The sequence below is a fragment of the Bos taurus genome, chromosome 6 (genome assembly GCF_002263795.3).
Source record: "Bos taurus isolate L1 Dominette 01449 registration number 42190680 breed Hereford chromosome 6, ARS-UCD2.0, whole genome shotgun sequence".
Classification (NCBI taxonomy): Eukaryota; Metazoa; Chordata; class Mammalia; order Artiodactyla; family Bovidae; genus Bos; species Bos taurus.
Genome location: NC_037333.1, coordinates 110,454,584 through 110,480,028, shown reverse-complemented (window position 1 = coordinate 110,480,028; position 25,445 = coordinate 110,454,584). Strand labels below are relative to the sequence as shown.

The 25,445-nt window shown below is 44.3% G+C and overlaps 1 protein-coding gene across 1 annotated transcript in view; it reads right to left on the bottom strand.

The window, feature by feature from the left end:
* Nucleotides 1-21,924, bottom strand: part of C1QTNF7 (C1q and TNF related 7) — a 128,389-nt gene extending 106,465 nt beyond the window's left edge. Inside the window, exon 1 of the mRNA NM_001076201.3 lies at nucleotides 21,710-21,924. Within this exon, the coding sequence (NP_001069669.3) occupies nucleotides 21,710-21,722 (13 nt within the window). The 5' untranslated portion in view covers nucleotides 21,723-21,924. The remainder of the gene's footprint in view (nucleotides 1-21,709) is intronic.
* Between the last annotated feature and the right edge of the window lie 3,521 nt (nucleotides 21,925-25,445).

Sequence of the window (25,445 nt, the reverse complement as noted above, 5' to 3'; positions counted from 1 at the left end):
GACAGGAATCTTGTCCAAATTAGCATAAATTCCCCGGAATGATTTGTTCTGAGATACAAGTTCTATTTGAAGTGTTTGTTTTCATGGGTGTATTACATGGCTTCTCTTCAATTTTTGTCAGACTAACTTTTGAAGAAAATCTGAAAATAAGAGCCAAAAGAAAATATTCAGCCAACCCTTCCTTTTATGGGCATGTTGGCAATTTGTCTGTCCAAACTAAACATTCTGTTATGGTCTTGCCCAACTTGATTCTCGAAGAGTCTAAAATGTGTCCTTGAATGACCTTGCTGGCCAGTTTCCTTTAAAATACAATATTAAAATATGTTTTAAAAAGGCAGCACAAAATGTTGCTGGCTCTTTCCTGCCGGACATTGCATCAGCAATTTCCAGGCCTTTGGATTGGAAGGAAAAACAATATTTTGCTCACTCCCCCATCTGAGTGTAAGGATAACTGGTAATAATATCTACAGATGGCAGCCCAAATGGAAAGCATCTCTTTGACACAGATGATGCAGCCATTTGGAACTCATATTATACTTTTTATTACATTTCATTCCCCTCTAAGCTAAGATCCCAGAAATCAAGGCAGTCTTCTCGACCCCAGATACCTGGATGTGCTGTTGTTTTTCAGTTGCTTAGTCCAACTCTTTGCGACCCCATGGACTGTAGCTCTCCAGGCTCCTCTGTCCATGGGATTCTCCAGGCAAGAATACTGGAGTGGGTTGCCATGCCCTCCTCCAGGGGATCTTCTTGATTCAAGGGTGGAACCTGAGTCTCCTGCATTGGCAGGTGAATTCTTTACCTCTGAGCCATCTGGAAAGCCCCTGAATGTACTAGGAGGAAAATATTGCTTGCAAATGCAAGCTAATCAGCTTCCAGGGATAATCAGGGGATGTGGAGATTCAGTTTCAGCAAGAGAAGGTGGCCAAATGAGTGGGCGCAAGTTGGAGGATTGGGTAGACAGAAATTAGCAAGGATGACAAGTCTGGGGGAGGAGGAAGGCGTGGACAGATGGTGGGGGAAAACGATGTTGAGCGTGGCCGTTCCTGCCCAAACTCTGCTGCACTTGATCACAGGGCTCAGGGCACGATGTTTTCAGGTTTGTGTCAGTTGTGGGCAACCCCAATTCTGGCTGCCCCTCAGCTATCTTCCTGGGCACCTGTGTCACTGATGACACAGACCTCAAGCCCACCTCTCTCTGAAGTGCTTTGTACCCTGCTCAAATGCTTCTGTAGCCTCTGATACACTTTCCATTGATTTCATCCAGAGGCCCTGGTGCTGGGACACCACCTTTCAGGGCATTGTTTTTGTTCAGTTGCTCATCATGTCCAACTCTTTGTGACCCCATGGACAGCAGCACGCCAGGCTTCCCTGTCCTTCACCATCTCCCAGAGTTTTCTCAAATTCATGTCCATTGAGTCAGTGATGCCATCCAACCATCTCATCCTCTGTCATCCCCTTCTCCTCCTGGCCTCAATCTTTCCCAGCATCAGGGTCTTTTCCAATGAGTCAGCTCTTCATATCAGGTAGCCAAAGTATTGGAGCTTCAGCTTCAGCATCAGTCCTCCCAATAAACATTCAGGTTGATTTCCTTTAGGATGGACTGGTTCAATCTCCTTGCTGTCCAAGGGACTCACAAGAGTCTCCTCCAGACTCTTCACAAGAGTCTTTCAGGGCATAGTTTTTGTCATTTTGTAGGTTTCAAAGGAAGCATACAATTCTCCAAGGCTTCAATGTGTGCTTTTTCTGGAAGTACAGAAGCAAGGTACAAAGGCTGTGGGCTTTGGGGTCACGCAGATTCAGGTGTGAATCTCAGTTTGTCACTGATTGACTCTGGAGAAACCAGGGGGCCTCTCTGAATCTCATTTCCTCATCTGGAAAGCTTCCTCATCTGTAAAGTGGGAGGCAGCCTCTTTATGGGCTCTTGTGAGGATTAACAGAGGCCATCAAGTGACATGTTTGACCAGAAAGCAGAAAGTTGAACAAATGGCAATTAAAACGAAAGGAGTCACGAGGCATAAAGCAGAGTGCATTCTTGGTCAAGAGCCTGCGATGTATCTGAAATCATCAAAATCAAATCTACTGGGTCAATGTAAATATGTTTTCACTATTTTCCCAAATTCATATTTCACTTCAAAAAAATGTATTTATTTTCTAATCAGAGCATAATTGCTTTACAATGTTGTGTTTTTGCAGTTGTTGATATTGTTGTTTTGTCACTCAGTCATGTTCAACTCTTTGCAGCACCATGGACTGTAGCCCACCAGGGTCTTCTGCCCACAGAATTTTCCAGGCAAGATTTCTGGAGAGGGTTGTACAGTTTTTGCTGAACCACAATGTGCATCAGCTATCAGTATACTTATATGCCCTCCCTCTAGGGCCTCCATCCCACCACTCCCTGTCCCACCCCTTTAGGTCATCACAGAGTGCCAAGCTGAGCTCCATGTGCTGTACAGAAGCTCCCCGCTCGCCATCTATTTTACAGATGGTGGCGTATAAATGTCAGTGCTACTCTCGCAGTTTATCCCGCCCTCTCCTCCCCATGTCAACAAGTCTGTTCTCAATGTCTGCATCTCTATTCCTGTATGACAGATTCTAGATTCACCCACATCTCTACAAATGACTGGATTTCATTCCTTTCTGTGGCCAAGTAATATCCCAGCATTCCATTCTATTATGTGTGTGTGTGTATACACACGCATCTTCTTTATCCATTCCTCTACCAACGGACATCTGAGATGCTTCCTGGTTATTGTAAATAGTGCTGAAATGAACATTGGAGTACATGTGTCTTTGACTTACGATTGTCTCAGGGTATACACCGAGGAGTGGGATTGCTGGCTCATCAGATCAGATCAGATCAAATCAGTCGCTCAGTCGTGTCCGACTCTTTGCGACCCCATGAATCGCAGCATGCCAGGCCTCCCTGTCCATCACCAACTCCCGGAGTTCACTCAGACTCACGTCCATTGAGTCAATGATGCCATCCAGCCATCTCATCCTCTGTCGTCCCCTTCTCCTCTTGCCCCCAATCCCTCCCAGCATCAGAGTCTTTTCCAATGAGTCAACTCTTCGCATGAGGTGGCCAAAGTACTGGAGTTTCAGCTTTAGCATCATTCCTTCCAAAGAAATCCCAGGGCTGATCTCCTTCAGAATGGACTGGTTGGATCTCCTCATATAGCGGTTTTATTCCCATTTTCTTAAAGATATCCCCAAACTTAAATTGCAAATGTATAAGACGTGGCAGACTCATCTTTGATTGAAGCTTGTTTATGTCTCCCCTACTCCGGACGTAACTTGTTCTGCTGTTGCTCACTCCTCAAGCCAACTTCCTTACTCTTCCTTTCTGGGTTCCACCACATTTGCTGAAGGATTAAGCTGCGCCTGCTGTGTACTCTTCCTGGCCATTCAGTCCTTCCTTTCAAGCCTGATTTCTGATCCCAGAGCTCTCCTGAAAGGTGTCACTAGAGTCTAGGACGTTATCAATGTGCTCACACTGCGTACACATCCAGTCTTGTCAACTCTGCCGCTTTCTACACCACTGGCTACTAACTTTCTCTAAAACAGCAGTTCTCAACCTTGGCTGCATATTAGAATCAACGGAGGGACTTTAAAAATAATTTATGCCTGAATTCCAGCATCAGGGGTTCTGATGTAATGGTCCGGGTTGCAGTCTGGGCATTGGGATTTTTCAAAGCTCCCTTGTGGATGATTAAGGTGCAGTGAAGGTCGAGAACCACAGCTAAGACTCTCTCCTTCTCTCTTTTATTTACATATTTTTTCAAAGTTCTGTTTCATATCTTCTGAATATCTTTTGGGGTCTCATTCAAATCCTGCTCTTAGAGTGTGGCTTTAGATCATAAAGGATGCAAGTGCTGTAATTAAGGCAATTTATAGCTGAAGCTTTTGCTTTGGCATCGCTAAAGGAAATCTGCCACTCCTGGTTAATCAGAAAGCTTACAGAATGGAAATTCAAGGTACGACTGAATATGAATATGATGCATATAGAATGAGGGAAGGAGAAAAGGAAAGAAAATCTTTGGATGTTATGATCCAAACAATGGCCCTCTCTATCTAGTGCTTTCTCTTCTATTGTATTTCAACAAAAGTACCAGGAATGTTCATCTTAGCTTTGATTGCTTTAGCACCATGTTATGTGGTCATGGCAACCTCGGCCAGATGTATGCTATTATTATAATTGTTCACATCAAAAGAGTGGAGATGGACAGAGTTCCTTCCCCAAGGACCCAAGCCTAGAAAAATGACAGAACTATGATTTTAACTCAGGTCAAACCCTCTTTGGATTAGAAACTGAAGAAATTGGTACCAGTTCAGTTCAGTTCATTTCAGTCGCTCAGTCGTGTCCAACTCTTTGCGACCTCGTGAATTGCAGCACACCAGGCCTCCCTGTCCATCACCAACTACCGGAGTTCACTCAGACTCATATCCATCGAGGCAGTGAAGCCATTTAGCCATCTCATCCTCTGTCATCCCCTTCTCCTCCTGCTTCCAATCCCTCCCAGCATCAGAGACTTTTCCAATGAGTCAGCTCTTTGCATGAGGTGGCCAAAGTATTGGAGTTTCAGCCTCAGCATCAGTCCTTCCAATGAACACCCAGGACTGGTCTCCTTCAGAATGGACTGGTTGGATCTCCTTGCAGTCCAAGGGACTCTCAAGAGTCTTCTCCAACACCACAGTTCAAAAGCATGAATTCTTTGGTGCTCGGCTTTCTTCACAGTCCAACTCTCACATCCATACATGACCACTGGAAAAACCATAGCCTTGACTAGACGGACCTTTGTTGGCAAAGTAATGTCTCTGCTTTTTAATATACTATCTAGGTTGGTCATAAATTTCCTTCCAAGGAGTAAGCGTCTTTTAATTTCATGGCTGCAATCACCATCTGCAGTGATTTTTCTTGGATAATTTCTTCCAAAATCCTACTTGAGGGAGACTGACAAATACCTAAAATCATTCTCACATCTCCCATCAGTTTTCCCATCTCCAGGGTGAGACCTTTCATCCTTGTCTGTGTGCTTTGGTTTAATTCTTCTCATTCTCTGGTCAGTCATGCCAGCTCCATTTCAGCTTGACAACGACCCTACTGATATGTGCTGTCCAGAGTCTAGAGTAACAGTCATAGTCCTAGGCACTGACCAGTTATCACACATGTCCTGGGGTCACAGCTAAGTTAGTAACAAAACAGAAACTTTGTGATGATGGTAGATGGGTTCAATAAAGGACAGAAACGATATGGACCTAACATAAGCAGAAGATATTAAGAAGAGATGGCAGAATACACAAAAGAACTGTACAAAAAAATCCTCATGACCCAGATGATCACAGTGGTGTGATCACTCACCTAGAGCCAGACATCCTGGAATGTGAAGTCAAGTGGGCCTTAGGAAGCATCACTATGAACAAAGCTAGTGGAGGTGATGGAATTCCACTTGAGCTATTTCAAATCCTGAAAGATGGTGCTGTGAAAATGCTGCACTCAATATGCCAGCAAATTTGGAAAACTCAGCAGTGGCCACAGGACTGGAAAAGGTCAGTTTTCATTCCAATCCCAAAGAAAGACAATGCCAAAGAATGTTCAAACTACCACACAATTGCACTCATCCACACACTAGTAAAGTAATGCTCAAAATTCTCCAAGCCAGGCTTCAGCAATATGTGAACCGTGAACTTCCAGATGTTCAAGCTGGTTTTAGAAAAGGTAGAGGAACCAGAGATCAAATTGCCAACATCCACTGGACCATCAAAAAAAGAAGACAGTTCCAGAAAAACATCTACTTCTGCTTCATTGACTAAGCCAAAGCCTTTGACTGTGTGGATCACAATAAACTGCGGAAAATTCTTCAAGAGATGGGAATACCAGGCCACCTGACCTGCCTCCTGTGAGAAATCTGTATGCAGATCAGGAAGCAACAGTTAGAACTGGACATGGAACAACAGACTGGTTCCAAATAGGAAAAGGGGTACATCAAGGCTGTATACTGTCACCCTGCTTATTTAACTTATATGCAGAGTACATCATGCAAAATGCCAGGCTGGAGGAAGCACAAGCTGGAATCAAGATTGCTGGGAGAAATAACAATAACCTCAGATATGCAGATGACACCACCCTTATGGCAGAAAGTGAAGAAGAACTAAAGGGCCTCTTGATAAAAGTGAAAGAGGAGACTAAAAATGTTGGCTTAAAGCTCAACATTCAGAAAACAAAGATGATGGCATCTGGTCCCATCACTTCATGGCAAATAGATGGAGAAACAGTGGAAGCAGTGGCAGACCTTATTATTTTGGGCTCCAAAATCACTGCAGATGGTGACTGCAGCTATGAAATAAAAAGATGCTTACTCCTTGGAAGGAAAGTTATGACCAACCTAGACAGCATATTAAAAAGACAGTAAAACAAATTAAAAAGAGACATTACTTTGCCAACAAAGGTCTATGTAGTCAAGGCTATGGTTTTTCCAGTACTCATGTATAGAACTGAGAGTTGGACCCTAAAGAAAGCTGAGCGCCCAAGAATTGATGCTTTTGAGCTGTGGTGTTGGAGAAAACTCTTGAGAGTCCCTGGGACTGCAAGGAGATTCAGCCAGTCCATCCTAAAAGAAATCAGTCCTGAATATTCATTGGGGGGACTGATGCTGAAGCTGAAGCTCCAATACTTTGGCCACCTGATGTGAAGAGCTGACTCACTGGAAAAGACCCTGATGCTAGGAAAGATTGAGGGCAAGAGGAGAAGGGGACAACAGACGATGAGATGGTTGGATGGCATCACCGACTCAATGGACGTGAGTTTGGGTAAACTCCAGGAGTTGGTGATGGACAGGGAGGCCTGGTGTGCTGCAGTCCATGCGGTCACAAAGAGTTGGACATGACTGAGCAACTGAACTGACCTGAACTTACATTCTATGTTCAGGAGAAAGTGCTAGAAATAAAGGACTAGGTTTTCGTGAGGGGTGGGGGTGGGTGGGAGGGTGGTCTGAGATGGAAATAAGGGTTTCTCTGTAGACGTTAGAGTGAAAGTGACAGTCATAGAAAAGGGGAAGGAGTGAAAATGGGGAACTGAACATCTTTAGAGGAAAGTAGAAAAGGATTCAGAGACCGGGGCTTCCCTGGTAGTCCGATGGTTAAGAATCCGCCTTGCAATGCAAAGGACACTGATTTGATCCATGGCCTGGGAAGACCCCACATGCCTTGGAGCAACAAAGCCCTTGTGTCGCAACTACTGAAGCCCGAGTTCCAGAGTCCGTGCTGGACAACAAGAGAAACCACTGCAGTGAGAAGCCTGTACATCGCCAACTAGAGGGTAGCCCCAACTCGGCCCAACTAGAGAAAAGCTAGCATGCAGCAATGAAGACCCAGCACAACCAAAAGCCAAAAGTAAATAAATATAAATCTTTTCAAAAGAGGATTTTGAGAACCCTTTCCTCCCTCCCTTCTTCCCTCCCTTCTTTCCTTTATCTGATATTTTTCTTCTGTGAACCACACAGCTGTTGCTTGAACCCTCATTCAGTAAGCTTTCTGGTCAACCCAAGATTGCAGCTTTCCTTTAGGAACCTCCTAGCAACCACTTCAACTCCAAACTGCCTTCATTATCAGGCTTGCATTCCTTAGGACACAAAACAACATTCTAAATAGGATTGGAGTGAGCTTTGAACACCATACGGAGCTGGATAGTCAGTGCGAGATGAATGGAATGTTGAAAGGAAAGCTGAGATATAGAGAAAACAGTTGTTCCAGGGCAGGACGCGGGTCAGGGCAAGAGGGACGGAATTCATTTCCTTTCCTCGGAGAACACATGGGTCACTTTCAGTCTGAAAGGACGCTGGGTTTGGCTGCCAGGAAGTGAAATTTCACGCTCAATCACAATAACCAGCTTGGGCCTTATGGTTCACATAGTCTGTTTCTCTTTTGTCTCATGGCTTTGATTTTTTTAATTTCCACTTAAACTGCTTCATTTTGCACATTTCCTTTAACTTGCCTCAAATCCTGTATAGCTGGGGCATTTTGACATTTACAAGATTTCTGCTACATCCCAGACACTGCTCAGGGTGTTGCAGAGAACCAGCTCTGATTCCATGTTGGAACTGTTTCTTTGACTCGCTTTGTGTTGCTTGTGTTATTATTGTCGTCGTTGTTGTTCAGCCCCTGAGTCATGTCTGACTCTTTGTGACCCCATGAACTGCAGCACGCCAGGCTTCCCTATCCTTCGCTATCTCCTGGAGTTTGCTCAAACTCACGTCCATTGAGTCCATGATTCCATCCAACCATTTCATCTTCTGTTACTCCCTTCTTTCCCTGCCCTCACTCTTTCCCAGAATCAAGGTCTTTTCCGATGAATCAGTTCTTCTCATCAGATGGCCCAAGTTTTAGAGCTTTGTTGTTATAATCACATATAATGGCCTGCCTCAGAGGACCCTGCCCCTCTGCCTGACTGTTGCAGTGGCTTTGTTCAGCTCACAGAGAGATAATCTGACCCTGCCCGCCTGTGAACGGCTGCAAGAAAGATGAGATTAACACATAGCTTCCCAGATGCTGGGCTTTCCTGGAGATGTTTTGCAAGACAGATGGCTCTTTTTGGCTCTTTTTACTTCATTTCCTCCTTGCCTCTCCCTCTTTATATTGTCTTTTGGCTTTAGTTCCTTACTGCTCTTCTCTCTGGTTCTGTAAAAGAACCTGGCATCCAGACCCTGATAAGATAGTTATTTTGAGACATTTTCTGCCATCTTCTCTGTCAGCTGACTTTCTGAATAAAGTCTCTATTCTTTGCTTCCACACCTCATCTCTTATTCATTAGCCTTTTGTGTGGTAAGCAGATCAAGCTTGGACTCAGGAGCAAGGGCAATCCACTCATGGGGGCGCACATACTGCAGGGTCTAAAGTGCAGAGGCAAACAAGCAAAAACAGAATTTAGACTCGGGGGGTTGTTCTGGAGAAGATGAGAAGAAAATGAAGAGGGAGGAAGGCTTTGGAGAAGGTGACAGTTGGGATTAAAGAGAAAGGCTGAGAAAGAAGAAGAGAGAAACAAGTGGAGAATGCATGAGGACTTCCCTGGTGGTCCAGTGGTTAAGACTCTGCACTTCCAATGCAGGGAATATGGGTTCAATCTCTGGTTGGGGAACAGATCCCACATGCTGTTGGGCCAAAAAAAAAAAAAAAAAAAGAGAGAGAGAGAGAGAATGAGTGAAGAGGGGTTAAGAAAGTGAGAAGCTGTGTTGAATAATGAATTGCAGGACTCAAAGAATGGGGTTGAAAGAGAGAAATGGCTGAATGATGTAGGCTGGGTGGATTTAGGAAGATTTAGGGTAAGAGTAGAAAAGAGAAAAAGGCAGGAGAGGCTGATTATCCATAGAAAAAGGTTGGGTGTTAAGGATTCAGTTGTGTCCCCACCCCAAATTCATAGGTTGAAATGCCAAATATTCAATGTGACTAAAATTGGAGGCAAGACCTTTAAGAAAGTCATTAAAGTTAAATGAGGTCATAAAGATTGGGCCCCGATCCAACAGAACTTATGTCCTTACAAGAAGAGGAAGAGACATCACAGATCCCTCTCTCTTTTTCTCTCTCTGTGCCACATGAAGATACAGTGGGAAGCTGATCATCTGCAAGCCAGAAAGAGAGTTTTGGACTTCCCTCCTCCAGAACCACAAGGAAATACATTTCTGTTGTTTAAACCTTCAGTCAATGGTGTTACCCTGTTGTGACTGCCTGAGTGGACTGTCACGAGGCATATAGAGCTTTCAAGTCACCAGAAGAGGCCAGGAGAATCATTATTCACCCCAATCTGCCCATCTCTGGGCATGTGAGCAGCCACACACACTTTAAATTTCTTCCTGAAATTCAAGAGACGGAGGACTTCGGCTCTGTTGGGGAGGGGATTGTGTATTCACATACATATGTGTCACGGATAACTGACGGTGAGGCTTTGGGTTTTATTTGTAAATCAGTCGTGTCTGACTCTACAACCCTATAGACTGTAGCCCTCTAGGCTCCTCTGTCCATAGAATTCTCCAGGCAAGAATGGTGGAGTGGATAGCCATCCCCTTCTCCAGGGGATTTTCCCTATCCAGGTATTGAACCTGGGTCTCCTTCTTTGCAGACAGATTCTTTACTGTCCGAGCCACCAGGGAAGCCACATATGTGTCACTGCTAACTGATGTCGAGGCTTTGGGTCTCATTTGTAAAATAGGGTTAAACACCTTACCAGCCTGACTGGTGTGTTGGGAAGATTTGATGAAGGTTTGCTTAGAAGAAAATGGGAACTCGTTTTATGCCTCTAGATTGTATTACATTGAACAATATGACATTGTTTTTTCTTTAGGTCTAAGACACATCAAGGGTTTTTTTTTTTTTTTTTTTTCACTTGTACACATTCTTCTTTTTAAGGTTCTTTCCCATTATAGCTTACCCCTGTGCTATCAATTAAAACCTTGTTGTTTATCCATTCTAGATGCAATAGTTCACAGCAATTGTTTTTAAAATGGGAACATGCCACATAAAACCCCAGGTACATGGATTATCCTGAAATTTTTTTTTTTTTTAAATCTGGTACCTTAGAGCTACATTAACCCTGGAGAGCCCTATGGGAGTGGGTGATGACCACCCATGTCGTTTGGAGAGTGTGGTTTCAGGCCCCCTGGGTCTCGGCCACATTGTAGATTTCGGGTGTGGCCCCTGATGGACTGTATGGTATAGAGCTATGATAACGTGTTGTTGACAACATCCAGAGAGATGAGTATATTTTCTTTTCTGGCAAAAGCATTAGGTCATCAATGTCGATTTGTGTAAGCAGATGGCAAGCACAAATCATCCCAAACCAAACATCTTTGACCTTGAATAATCAAAGCAACAAGGGAAAGGCGCTCTGGATTTCACTTTGACAACTCAGTGGAAACACTTCAGTCTTGGCCAAAATTCTTTCCCTTGACAAGTTTATATTCTCGTGCAAGTCCATTCACTGAGTACCTAGTGTGTGTCCACGCCTCTTGCTTATGCTTTTGTTTTTAATCCCCAAGAGTCGGCTCATTGGAAAAGACCCTGATGCTGGGAAAGATTGAAGGCTACAGGAGAAGCAGGCGGCAGAGGATGAGATAGTTGGATGGCATCACCTACACAGTGGACATGAATCTGAGCAAAATCCAATAGCTAGTGAAGGACAGAGGAGCCTGGCATGCTGCAGTCCATGGGGTCGCAAAGAGTCAGACACGACTGAGTGACTGAACAACAAGAGAAGGTGTCAGTTTGTCCATTGAGAAGAAATCCCCTCAAACAAAGAGGCCGAGGTCAAAAATGAGCTGGCTGGCCAAAACTAACAGCTCCTGACACTGACTAGTATGTGTGTCTCATCTTCTGACTTACAAACGTTTTCTCATATAATATTTTACTTAAGATATCAGTGGATCTGCTGGAGTACATACTTATTGTTTTCATTTTCAATGATGAACGGAGGCTCAGAGTGTTCAGATAACTTGCCCACAATCACACACACAGCCAGGAAGGATTAGGACTGAACATGTCACACCCGCAGGTCACAATTTCCGACTCCTCATTCTTTTTAGCTAACTAGAAAGAAAAGCAGAACCGCAGCATGGATGAAAATCAGCTTTGCTACAACTAAATTGAAAGAATAATCTGGGGCTTCCCTGGTGGCTCAGTGGTAAAGAATCTGCCTGCCAACGCAGGAGACATGGATTTGATCCCTGATCAGGAAGATCTCATATGTCTCAGAGCAACTAAGCCCGTGTACCACATTTACTGAGTCTGTGCTCCAGAGCCTAGGAGCTGTAACTAATGAAACCCACACCCTAGAGCCTCTGCTCCACAGCAAGAGACAGTGCTGAAAAGAAATAATCTGAGTAACATACTTGATCTTTTTTTTTTCCGAAATGGGCTGACTAGCAAAGCTGATGCAAATTTAGCATTAAGGAGAACAGAGTATTTAAATCACAGAGAGTAATAGCTCCCCTGTGACCTGGACTGAGAGACAGTGTCCAGTGTAGTATTAATAGTTAAAGCAGTTCTGGAGAGAATCTGCTCCTCCTTAAGCCATCGCTAATTGAATTTTACATTCTTTCCTGTGAACCCTAGATTGGGTTCGGATTACTTCTCCATGCAGGTCTCTACATAGCTGCTACCCATCCCAGGAAACTGATGTGGAGTTAACACTGACTGTGAAAGTCATCTGGTATCCGGTGTCGAGGTCTGGACGTCATTTCCAGAGGGGCGTGGGTATGTTTGGTGAACCACAGTGTCAGGGAAATTTCTCCCTGCAAGTCCAGGGAGACCCTGGAGAGGGTTAGGTAGGCAGCTGGTGATGGTCTTTAAATGTTTAAGAAGCCAGAGGAAAGTGGTGGGATTCTTGCTACTTCTAGAAATAGAACAAGACCAGTGGAGAAACATTTAAAAGGGTCAGATTCTGGCATAAGAAAGAATTTTCTGGTAACCAGTGGTATTTTAATGGAAAGTGAAAGTAGCAAAGAGGGTCCAACTCTTTGCGACCTCATGGACTATACAGTCCATGGAATTTTCCAAGCCAGAATACTGGAGTGGGTACCAGGGAAGCCCAGGGCTGCCTTACTAAAAATGAACATTTTGCTATGATTGGTGCTGAAGCTGAAGGTGGAGTTTGTAGTGTGGATAAATTCTCAAAGTTTGTCTGGGACCATTTCATTTCAGACTCAAGAAAAGACAGGAGGATGGAAATATGACAATTTCTGTAGTATTATAAGGACTTTGTCCCTAAATTGCTTTCAGGAAATGACAGTTTTTACGTCTCTAGGTTATACTGGAGTTTATATAAAATTGCCATTTTGTGTAGATAATAGAATGGTTAGGGTTTCCCAGGTGGCACTAGTGGTAAAGAGCCTGCCAAGGCAGGTTTGATCCCTGAGTCGGGAAGATCCCTTAGAGAAGGCCGTGGCAGCTCATTCCGGTATCCTTGCCCGGGGAATCCCATGGACTGAGGCGTCTGGCAGACTACTGTCCAAAGAGTCACAAAGAATCAGACACGATTGAGCGACTCAGCTCACAGCACGCGTGCAATGGAATGGTTGAAGGTCAGCCGTTGTATATGGTTCAACATAATTCATGCAAAGGGAATAGACTTGACTCTTTAGACCTATGTCACAAGGAGAGAAGGACGGACTGAGAAACTGTTATGACCTCACTGTGCATAGCTTTTGGGCTGTTCTGCAGCGAACTGGGCTTCCCTGAAAGTCACCTGTTGAAGTACCTCACCAGATGACTGTACTTGGAGATAAGGCCTTTAAAGGGGTGATCAAGTTAAAATGAGGGCCTGAGGATGGGCCCTAATCTGGTCTGATCAGTGTCCTTGTAAGAGGGGGAACTTGGCCATATGCTCTCTACAGAAAAATGGCCACATGAGGACACAGTGAGAAAGCAGCTGTCTGCAAGCCAAGGAGAGGCCTCAGAAGGAATCAAACCTGTGGCACCTTGGTCTTGAACTTCTAGCTTCCAGAACTGTGAGAAAATCAATTTCGGTTGTTTAAAGCACCCAGTCTCTGGTATTTGGTATACGTGGGTATATGGATATATGGAGGCCAGCAGCCAGGGGTAAAGGGGACGAGGAAGGGGGCAAGAGACAGATTTTTCAAGACACCCTCCCCCCAGGATCATACCAAGGAATGTGGTCTTTATTGGGAAGGAAAAGAGGTGAGGTGAAGGATCTGAGGAATGGGTATGAACACCCGTGATAAAATAAAATGGGTTGGTAACTCAAAGAATCCCTACACTGAGATGCTACCGATTTCAAGTTAGATTTTACAGCGGCCTGGGGTCAAAATTAACTAAAGAAGTCTTTTTCCAAAAAAAGTTTAAGGTGCAGGAAAGAAACTGAAAAAAATAACTTACTAGTTTAAGAGCGTAATGTGGTTTGAGGATGCTGGCAATTGGCAAGGCCACCAAGTGAAGTTTTAATGACACCCCTCAAATATCATTCGTGCACATCTAGCAGGATGCGTCTTAAGGCAACTGTGTCAGCTACGGTTTTCTGTTATGGGCGGTATGAGCAGGCACTAAACGTGCAAATATTTAATGCTGTCTTATCGATAACTTCTGATTAATTAGGACTAACTCCCGCCCCTTGCTGGGGAGACAGACTGACAAATGCATGTGGGACTTCGAGCTCCCTTCTAGTCCTTTGGCTGTGGACAAGTCACTTTGCCTTGCTCTCATCTTTCAAATAGGATTAAGTCTCCATCCCTGCTGCCTCACAGATAGCTGATGAGATGGGGTAAAAAGCCATTCCATGAGATTGTCAGTATTTCAAACAGAGTCAGACTATGTTCGTGGTGAAAAAAATCTCCACTTAAAACAAATGTTGTAGAGAACAGATCTATAAGTTGCCAAGGGAAAGGAGGTTGGGGAGGGATAGATTGGGAGTTTGGGGTTAGCAGAGGCAAACTATTATACAGAGAATGGATAAAAAACAAGGTCCTACCGCCGTAAAGCACAGGGAACTAGATTCAATACCTTGTGATAAATCACCATGGAAAAGAATATAAAGAATGTTTATATGTATGTGTGTGTATGCATAACTGAATCACTTTGCTCTACAGCAGAAATTGGCACAACATTGTAAATCAACTTTATTTTACCAAAATAAATTTTAAAAAATGGTAATTGGAAATGTCTACTCTAGGATGAGTCAGTACCAGGGCTCTGAACTGCTAGTTAGAGAATTAGGAATCCTTGCCAGAGTCCATGTGGCAGGGTCGGAAGGGTGTGGGTTTTGGAGATGACTACAACTGGAGTTTAAATACCTATGCTTCCCTACAGTGCTCGTAGGATGTTAAGTAAGTGATCCACTTCTCTCATCTGAAAAATGGGGACATGTAGACAGTATAGGCAAGGTACAGGCACATAGTAGGTTCTTAATAAAGAGCCTGATAAGCTCTGGTGATCAACTGAGCAACTTTGGAGATGCCATTTCATCAATTACCAGAAGATGTATTCTACTAGCCACTGCTGAATACCTTTTGGGTTATGTGACAAAATAACTTAGAGAAATATTTATTCACGTGCGTTCTCTACTCCCAACTTATCGTGAGAAGGTTGCCTGGCTCTTTGGGCTTCTTTGTTTCAAGGTTATACAGGAAGAGCAGGAAGCAGACATTTCTTAAAAATAATATTTCTTCCTTTCTTTCCTAAAGCCCAAGTCCAAGAGTAGATGCTGGGAAAGGGAAGAATGCAGGGCTTTTGATGGGCGACTTTCCCAGACTGGGACAGTCTAGGGTTGGGGACCAGGGCATCCGTGAGAAGTGGAAATGCTGTGTGGCCAGACCGCAGAGGACAGGACAGCAGAGGGTCACTCAGACCCCAGCTTCCCGGCTGGACAGTGACCCTCACTTCCTAAGCGGGGCTGGAAAGCCGAGTCCACAGACATCAAAGGGACAGGCGATTTATAAGAGAGGGCACAGTGATCTGAAGGAGGACCTCCCCAGTTCTGGTGACGGTGGGGGTAGGAGCCTGATCACTTCTGAAACTAAACTTCCTGCTGCCACAAACTCTTGGAATCAGATTTATGTTGTACGAAATAAAATGGAAAAATGTGAGATTTCTTGAAGATCCATGTTTGTAGATTGATTCAGATCTACTACAGTTGTAAGGCATTGGAAAATCTAAAGATGATTTCATTCCTGCTCTCTGAAGCTCACCCTCTGTGGGAGCTGAGTGCTGAGTGCTAAGTCGCTTCAGTAGTGTTCAACTCTTTGCAACCCTGTGGACCCCATCCCACCAGGCTTCTCTGTCCATAGGATTCTTCAGGCAAAGGGTACTGGAGTGGGCTGCCATTTCCCATGTGGGAGCTGGTGGGAGTCATAGGACCCTGGCACAAATAACTATTATTCAGAGCACCACAAGGGGGCTTCCATGGGGGCTCAGCGGTAGAGTCCGCCTGCCATCTGGGAGGATCCCACATGCTGTGGAGAAACTAAGCCTGTGAACCACAACTATTGAGACTGAGCTTTATAGCTCACGAATTGCATCTACAGAGCCCATGTACCAAATACTGAAACCCAAGCACCCTAGAGCCTGTGCTCCTTAATAAAAGAATGCTGGTCTCCTGCATTGTGGGCAGATTCTTTACCATCTGAGCCATCAGGGAAGCCCACAATAAGAGAAGCCACTGCAATGAGAAGCCTGTGTCCTGCAACTGAAGTGTAGCCCCTGCTCACTGCAACTAGAGAAAAGCCCACACAGCAACAAAGACTCAGCACAGCAAAAAAAGACAAAACAAACCCAACCCCCAGCAAGATCCTGGGGTGGTATCGCACCGCAGTAAGTGTTCTCAGACACAAGGGGAGGACAGCTGACTTTTGCAAAAGGCAGACAGCCAAGAAGATGGATAAAAATTTCTCCTGAAGGAATATATGAAAATATACCCTCCCGTAATCCCTGCATGCCAATCTCATTATTATGCAATTGCTATAGCTGTAAACGCATAAAAATTTTGTAGACTCTCAAGTTCTTTTGGAAACAGGCCTGTTTGATAGGAACAAGTCTGGAAACTGGTGATTGAATGGTGAAATGTGTGGGTAATGATGTCCATAAAAGCTCTCAGAGTTTTTAGCTCCATGGAGTCTGAAAGCTGAGGAAGTCCTGAGAGGTCCGCCTGCCCCTCTTGCTCCTTCCATTCTACCCCCTGTCACTGTAAGGGTTAAATCTGGATGTAGTGAGGCCTCAAGGTCGTTGCTTGGATAGATCACTGTGGTGGTCATGGCTTTGGGGTAGCAGGATTAGGAGCCTGGGTCTGACGAGCATCCACATCCCTTAGGGATTTTGGGAGCAAACAACTGCTGTCTCCTACCTGGACAAACATGGCTTCCCAGTAACCAGAGGTTTTCTCTTTGCCCCTGCTGCACAGACTAATTAATCATCTTCAGTTATTTGCTCTAAAGCACTGCCAGGCTGTTACTTTCTTGTTTACAAAGTTTTAATGATTCCTCTATTAAAGAAATCTAAACTTTGTGGTTTGGCATTCAAGGCTTTCTATCATCTGATTCCAACCACATCTTTTTTTTTTCCAACCAAGTCTTTTTCCCCCCCAAAAAATAACATAAATTTTTATTAATTGCACATTTCTATAATAGCATTTGCCTACATTTTTGTTATGTCTTTTGGGGCATTTTCTAGCTAACTACTCTTTTTTTTTCATTTTTAGAATTTTCTTTTTTTTTCCTGTTTTTTGATTCAGATACAATTAACATAGAACATTCTATTAGCTTTAGGTGTACAACATAATGATTCAACATTCATATGTATTATGAAGTACTCACCACAGTAGGTCTAGTTAACATCTATCACCAAGTGTCAATTTTTGTTCTTGTAGGTACCAAAATGGTGAAGAATCCACCTGCCAATGCAGGAGACTCAAGAGATGAGGGTTTGATCCCTGGGTCAGGAAGATCATCTGGAGTAGGAAATGGCAACCCATTCCAGTATTCTTGCCTAGAGAATCCCATGGACAGAGGAACTTGGAGGGCTACAGTCTATGGGGTCACAAAGAATCAAACACGACTGAACACGCAGACTATGAAGACTTTTCAGATCTAACCAAGGCTTTTGAGCTCATTTCCCTCTTCTTTATATGCACACCCTTTCTTCCACCAGGTGGATTTTCTGACACTCCCCAAATTTTCTTCTCACTGCCTGAAATTCCCCTCCTGTTAATCTGTATCCATCCTTCAAGGTCGAGTGACACATTATCTCCTCTGAAAAGTCTTTCCTGGGTGAGGGATACAGAGAATCAGATGGACTTGAGTTTGAGACTATACTTCCTGGAAGACTTCAGGCAGATTACTGCCTTTCTCTAGGGCTTAGTTTGTTCATCTGTGAAATGGGCAAGTCAACACTCACCTTGTAGCCTTATAAAGTACACATGAGTTATCACTGTAAAGTACTTAGCACAGTTTCTCACCCTTGGTAAATGTCAAAGAAAGTTACCTATTGCTCTGATCATTCCAGAGACTTGAGGTCTCGCTTTTGCAGAATTCACTTTGAGCTTCTCCTATATTCTTCCTTGAAAACCTAATTTCACATTTTAGAAATGAGAACACACAGTTTATTTTCTCTACCTTATTGACAGAGTCATTGACTCAATGGTCATGAGTTTGAGCAAACTCTGGGAGATGGTAAATTCCGGAGATGGTAAAGCCTGATGTGCTACAGTCCATGGGGTCCCAAAGAGACGGACACAACTTAGTGACTGAACAACAATCTAACTGATGGCTCCTTGAAGATGGGATCATGTTTTATTCTAGCTTATGCCCCTGCCTTTGACCACCAAATACAGGCCCTCAAATCAGAGGCAGAGGTTGGGCTTTTGGGTGTGAAAATGAAAGAATTTGCTTTGCTCTTATTTTTCTCTTCTTATAAAAATTGACAATAGTTTTAAGGAGAAAAACTCAATTTTTTTGATAGGAGAATCTCAGTTTGAGGGTGGCATTCATGCAGTGGCAGGTGAAGAGTGATAAATTTCGATTAAATCTTGGAAAACTTCATGGGCTTGCAGGCCACGGTAGCCTCAACTCCTTGGGCCAACCCAACCATATTCTAGCATGCATTCCGAGTCCCCCATGTGTGACACTCTTTGGGGACCAAAAAAAAAAAAAGTGGTTTCATATTCTAATGAGTTCTAACTCATTAGATTAGATTCTAATGACCCACTCATAGAAAGATAGAGGACAAACCAAGGAACTAAAACATGTGAGAATTCCTGCGGCAAAGAAAGTAGCATCTAATAGCCAGTCAGAGTAACTAACATTCCAAGGGGCCAGACACTTTGGCCCCATGACTTTGCCAGACACTTTGATAGTAGGCCTTTTTCATTAATACTCTAATTAAATCCTTCAAATGTCCTCATAAGAATGCAGATAATGGTCCTCACTTGACAGATGGAGCAATCTGGGTCCAAGATTACAAGGCAGTTAAGGGGTGGAGATGCGATTTGAAGTCACATGTTTGTGACCCTACAGCCTGAGTTCTTGGTCGTCTGCGGTGTATAGTTTTATGCTTTCCCAAATTTGCCTGACCAGGCGGTGCTTTTGGTTATCATCTTATTAATGACCCAAGAAACTGACCTGAAATACACTTGGGGAAACAGAGCCTCACCACCTCCCTGGGAGCAGCCATGACCTTTAATCTCTCTTTGCTCCTTGGCTTCTGCCTAGATGCTCTTGACCCTATGGTCTCTCCCATGATATTTCATTCCTCCGCCAAGGTCTAGTTCAAATGCAACTAGGAGCTCTCTTTGATTTCAGCAGGCTGATTTACAAAGCCCCTCTTAAGTTTTCCATAAACCTTCCAGGCTGTTACCACTTGGTGTCTCCATCAAGGGCCAAGTTCAAAGAGCCTCGGCAAAGCTTCTGGCGCTGGTGGACACATAATTAAGGTCTACTGAGTTGCAATAGTGTCTCCTCCCAGGCGCCTGAGGGGCTGAGTCCCGCGTCTGGGGCTTCCCAGGTCCGGATCCACGGACTCGGGGTGTGCGGCTGTAGCTGGCAACCTGGTCTAGTCTGGTTCCAACGCTTTTCAAGGTTCAGACAGCGTGGCCCTCGCACTCTGGCAGTTCATTAGTTAACGCTCTCGTCCCTCACAGATGTGGCCTCTGTCCCAGCCGCTCTGAGGTGAGGAGGCACGATTAGGTCATCCTGGGCTGCACCTCAGCATCCTTTTTGGGGACAACCCTGACCCGTCTTTTCCAGGTTTCATCACAAAGCCCCACACCCCGACTCCCGCCCCCTGTGGCTGCGCCCCAGATGAGTCATCTGGCTTGGGGCTTCATTAGCAACTCTAATTGCCTTTTTGTTTTGGTTTTTTGGGGCCTCCTCAGGGTTCAGAGGCGGGGCCTGGGGGCTCTGGCTTCCAGAAATGCCGCCAGCCTCTGTGGGAGCCCGAGATGGGAAGTGCGCGCTCCATCCGGGGGCGAGTCCCCCACGCCATGCCGCGCGCGCGTGGCCGCACCCATCCCCGGGGTGCACTCAGGCGCCACGCAACCCCTGGCCATCCCAGCTCCCCGGCTGCCGGCAATGAGGTCACGGGGTGGGGTCCTGGAGACCCCCTCCAAATAGGGCGGCGGCTTCCCCAACTGGCCTGGGAATGGTCGGAGAGGACGAGAAGGAGGAGATGCTAGCCTGCCTGTCCAACCCACTGTTCCCTCTCTGGAGCTTGCGTGGCTGGCGTGGATCGCCCAGGACGGGGAGAGGGAAGCAGCGAGAGTCTGGGAAGGAACTGGACAGTGAAGCGGCAAGGCGGGGGTCCGACTTCCTCCACTCACCCCCGGGGGTGGAGGAAAGGGCTAAGCTTTCTCCCCACCGCCTTGCCAGTGAGCGGATGGAGCTGCCTCCTCGGTGTTTCTACAATCTCTGTCCTTCCTTCTGAGCTTAATCTCTCTCCCATCCCCAGGAACCCCAAAAGGCAGGGGAAGCCGCTGTAATCCACTTCATGTCATTAGAATTTGACGCAGAAGGAAAAGCTTTCCACAAACAGATCAATCGCTGGTACCCGAAAAGCCGATAGAGCCCTGTGGACCCCGAGAGCCAGGGCTCCCAGGTAGCACCCCACTTTCTCACCCAGGCCTCAGAGACCTGTGATCAGTTTCTGCCAGCAGTGGGTTTCACAGATCGAGGTCGACTTGGTGTCCCAAACCACTCAGATTCCTGCAAACGCACAGGGTTTTCTAACCTCTGCCTGCAAGTTCATATGTGTGCCTGAGGAATGAACGTGAGCTCTGATAAAATCTCAACCTGCATGCGGGGGGGAGGGGGGTGGGGTAGGTGGGGGTGGGTGTGGGGGACACATTTGCAAATCTCTTTTTTTCTGTATCTAGTTTTTTTTTTTTTTGCACCTGGAATTCTCTCTTGAAACGATGACAAGACTGATATCACAGACTTTCTCAAGGAAACAGAAACACACATCACTTACGTTCCCCTTCATTTAAAACCACAAACATGCTTCTCCTAGATCCTGGCACAGAAAAACAGGACTGTCATAACCTCTCTTCCTTCTCAGGCACAACCAAGAAGACCCAGCAACCCGATTCAGTCCATAGCATTGCTTGTCAACTGCGACTTCACAGATTTTGAGTTGAACTCTTTCTCCCTGCCCAGGACATAATATCTGTAACAGTCCTTTTTGTCACTCCAAAAGAGAAGTCAAATGACTTATTTAACTTTTAAAATACGTAGGCTGCAGAACAAGCTTATAAGAATTCAGAGTAAGCACACTTCAGAGAATTTCTGGACTAATGTTACAGTCTTCCATGGGAAAGATTTCTGAGTTAATAGCAAGATCACGGTTTCGGAAGTTAAATTGCCTATAACGGGATAAGAAAACATAGACACTGTGACCTTGGCAATACATGAGCCGGTCAGCACACTGGCAAATGCTAGGCACATCAGATTGGAGACCTGCACACAATTTCTGAGAGAAATGGCATTTTTCATAGACTCAAAAATGGTTCACAGAGGTTCCTGTGACAAGCGGAATAGAAAGTAGGAGAAAATACTACAGCTGAGGATTTCCGACCTCTGACTTATCATTTGTTGACATACTTTCTACAAGTTCCCCATTTCCCTACAAGTAGCTGTCTTAAATCCTTTCGGTAAATATTGTTGATGAAAGCCAATAGGAGGGGGGTGGAAAAAGAAAGAGAAAAAACGCAGAGAAAAGGGAAGCTTACCTTTTCTAGGCATTGCTGATATCAAACCTTCCACCAAATCATGAGGCTTTCTTGCTTCTCTTGTCCCATGAATTCAGAAACCATTAAACAATGTTTCCAGCAGAAATATGTGTTTATTATTTGAAGCGGCTTCAAAACAACTTAAAAAATAGCTTGATGAAAAATAAAGTTCTGGTCCGCGCGTGAGAATACTTTTGAAGCCTGGAGCTCATACTGTTGTACAAAGTTTTGCAACTGTCTTTCTCGGTTTAAACAACCTCCTGCTCCTCCCAGGCACTTGCCAACTTCTATAATTTAAAGCAACTGCGATCCTTCCCATAATACTCACATTTCAAAGAGCTTAATATATACTCTTGTTAGGAATGAGTGGGAGTGGGTGACGTCCTGCAAACCCCAGGCTGAGGCAAATGAAAAGCGAGGGTTTCGGATATCTAAATGGTTCTATTTCTCTCTTTTATCCATTGCTCTCCTCACCATGTTCCTTCAAGTGGCTTTTGCCTTTTAAAGTGATGCCTTAAGACCAAGTGGTATCCCTTCATTGGAAGCAAATAGCACACAGGAAAGTTTAGGTCCCTATTTATGAAGAGTGATGCTAGTGAAATTGTGTTTAAACATCACTTTTACTGGCAATTATTTCCAGACAATTTCTCCCTAATGCAGCTGTTTGAAAATTTAAATTAGTGTACACTGTGTTTTACTAAGAGAGGAAAATGTCTAAAATGATGTTATTTGCATTCTGCAAGAAAATTATTGTCTCTGGGAAGGAAAATTTGTTTTGCAGTCTCTATCCATGTAGCTGAATAAATCTTCTGACATTAGACCTATAATCGATGTTAGCAATTTTTACTATTTTCACCACCCTTCCCCAACTGCCATTAAACACACACATACACGCGTGCGCGCACACACACACACACACACACATTTGTGAGTTGAAATTTCGGCCAGCTTCAAGTGTGGTCAACTGAAATTGGTGACTTAAAAATATTTATAGTCTATCTTAAAACATGTCTTGCTTAGCACTCGATAGATGGCAAATACTTAATAAACATTTACTGAATGAATAAAATATTGCGTGGGTTCAGATCAAGTAACGATTGTGACAATTTTGGTTTGCATTTATGTTCTCGTAGGGAAAGTTAATATATGGAAGCTTGTACAGGGAGTAAACACTGGACAGCGTGTACCTTTGCCAGATTTAATGAATGTTTATGACATAATAAAATTCCCTAAATGAATACAGAAAACATTCATTATATAAATAAACCATTCGGCGGAGGATAGAAATATTGACAGAGGCACGATCTATTAAGTAAGCTCACTGTGTAAATGTACGCAAACACATTTCAAGACAAGAACCTCATTCATTGTTTCAAAAACTACAGATTATTTTTCCACTGTGGTTTTGAGTTGTCTTGAGTAACTCTTATTATTCTATGGATAGAGGGTAATGCCTCTGAAATAGTGCAAAGAGAGAAGGGATCTACAACTTCAGGGAATGCTCGGGTTTCCTTTGCTATAGAAGCAGAGAACATGGTGGAACATATTTTTGTTTTGGCTTATGCTGCATAGCCGTCCAGAGACCTAAGCATAGGTGGTGTCATAGACTTGGATCAATTATCCCAGATACGTGAATTCTGATGTGTTACTTACTTTCTTTCTTCTCAGTCCCTTCAGTCATATCCAACTCTTTGCGACTCTATGGACTATAGCCCACCAGGCTGCTCCATCCCTGGGATTCTCCAGGCAGGAATACTGGAGTGGGTTGCCATGCCCTCCTCCAGGGGATCTCCCCAACCCAGGGATAGAACCTATAGCTTCTACAGCTCCTGCATTGCAGATGGATTCTTTACCACCAAGCCATAGGGGAAGCCCAATTTCTTTAAGAGTTGGTTTCTTTAATTAAGAAAGATTAAACACAATTATGTTCAAACAACTAATTTGCATATAACACCTAATACTGCATTTTCAGTAATACTAATAAGCATCTTAAAGAAGGCTGTGTGCCAAAGAATTGATGCTTTCACATTGTGGTACTGGAGAAGTCCTTTGGATTGGTACTTGAGAGTCCTTTCGATTGAAATAAGATCAAATCAGTCAGTCCTAAAGGAAATCAACCCTGAATGTTCACTGGAAGCACTGATGCTGAAGCCAAAGCTCCAATACTTTGGCCACCTGATGCAAAGAGCCAACTCTTAGGAAAAGACCTTGGTGCTGGGAAAGACTGAAGGCAAAAGGAGATAAAGGTGGCAGAGGTTGGATGGCATCACTGTCTCAATGGACATGAATTTGAGTAAACTCCGGAAGACAGTGGAGGACAGGGGAGCCTGGTGTGCTGCAGTCCATGGGGTTGAAAAGTCGGACATGACTTGGCAACTGGACAACATGTATAAGGTACTTAGCAAGACCTGTTTATGGGATCATTGTGATTTATCACAGCACCTAGAGTTATTTCCCCTGACAACTACCAAAATCGATAATGCACAAGGGATACTGCTAGCAGAATCTTAAACTTGGTGGCATTGGCCTAATAGTCAGGAAGTAGGTGTTAATTTGATACCAGATGCTGGAAAGATGAGACGCTGCGTTTTGCAGTAACAACACATTTGGTGAAATTAACACCTGCCACAACTAGAAAGGTCATATGCGCCAAGTAACCTTGTAGCTCTAGAAGGAGAAAACTGAGGAAACATCATTAGTTGTGTGTGTCGGCCACTATTGGCTGGACTGGAGGAAGCACAAGCTGGAATCAAGATTGCCGGGAGAAATATCAATAACCTCAGATATGCAGATGACATCACCCTTATGGCAGAAAGTGAAGAGGAACTACAAAGCCTCTTGATGAAAATGAAAGTGGAGAGTGAAAAAGTTGGCTTAAAGCTCAACATTCAGAAAATGAAGATCATGGCATCCGGTCCCATCACTTCATGGGAGATAGGTGGGGAAACACTGGAAACAGTGTCAGACTTTATTTTGGGGGGCTGCAAAATCACTGCAGATGGTGACTGAAGCCATGAAATTAAAAGACGCTTACTCCTTGGAAGGGAAGTTATGACGGACCTAGACAGCATATTCAAAAGCAGAGACATTATTTTGCCAACAGAGGTCCATCTAGTCAAGGCTATGGTTTTTCCTGTGGTCATGTATGGATGTGAGAGGTGGACTGTGAAGAAGGATGAGTGCTGAAGAACTGATGCTTTTGAACTGTGGTGTTGGAGAAGACTCTTGGGAGTCCCTTGGACTGCAAGGAGATCCAACCAGTCCATTCTGAAGGAGATCAGCCCTGGGATTTCTTTGGAAGGAATGATGCTAAAGCTGAAACTCCAGTACTTTGGCCACCTCATACGAAGAGTTGACTCATTGGAAAAGACTCTGATGCTGGGAGGGATTGGGGGCAGGAGGAGAAGGGGATGACAGAGGATGAGATGGCTGGATGGCATCACTGACTTGATGGATGTGAGTCTGAGTGAACTCTGGGAGTTGGTGATGGACAGGGAGGCCTGGCGTGCTGCGATTCATGGGTTTGCAAAGAGTTGGACACGACTGAGTGACTGAACTGAACTGAACTGACTGCATTTGGCAAATGTTTCAAGAGTGACATGAACCCAGGAATGAAATAGCTAAGTTACAAAGAGAAATAAAAGGAAATACAGAGACAGTACATAGATTTGATGGCTTGCAAGAGCCTGACGATTTTTTGAGGGACTTATATTGCTAAAATAACCATAACCCTATG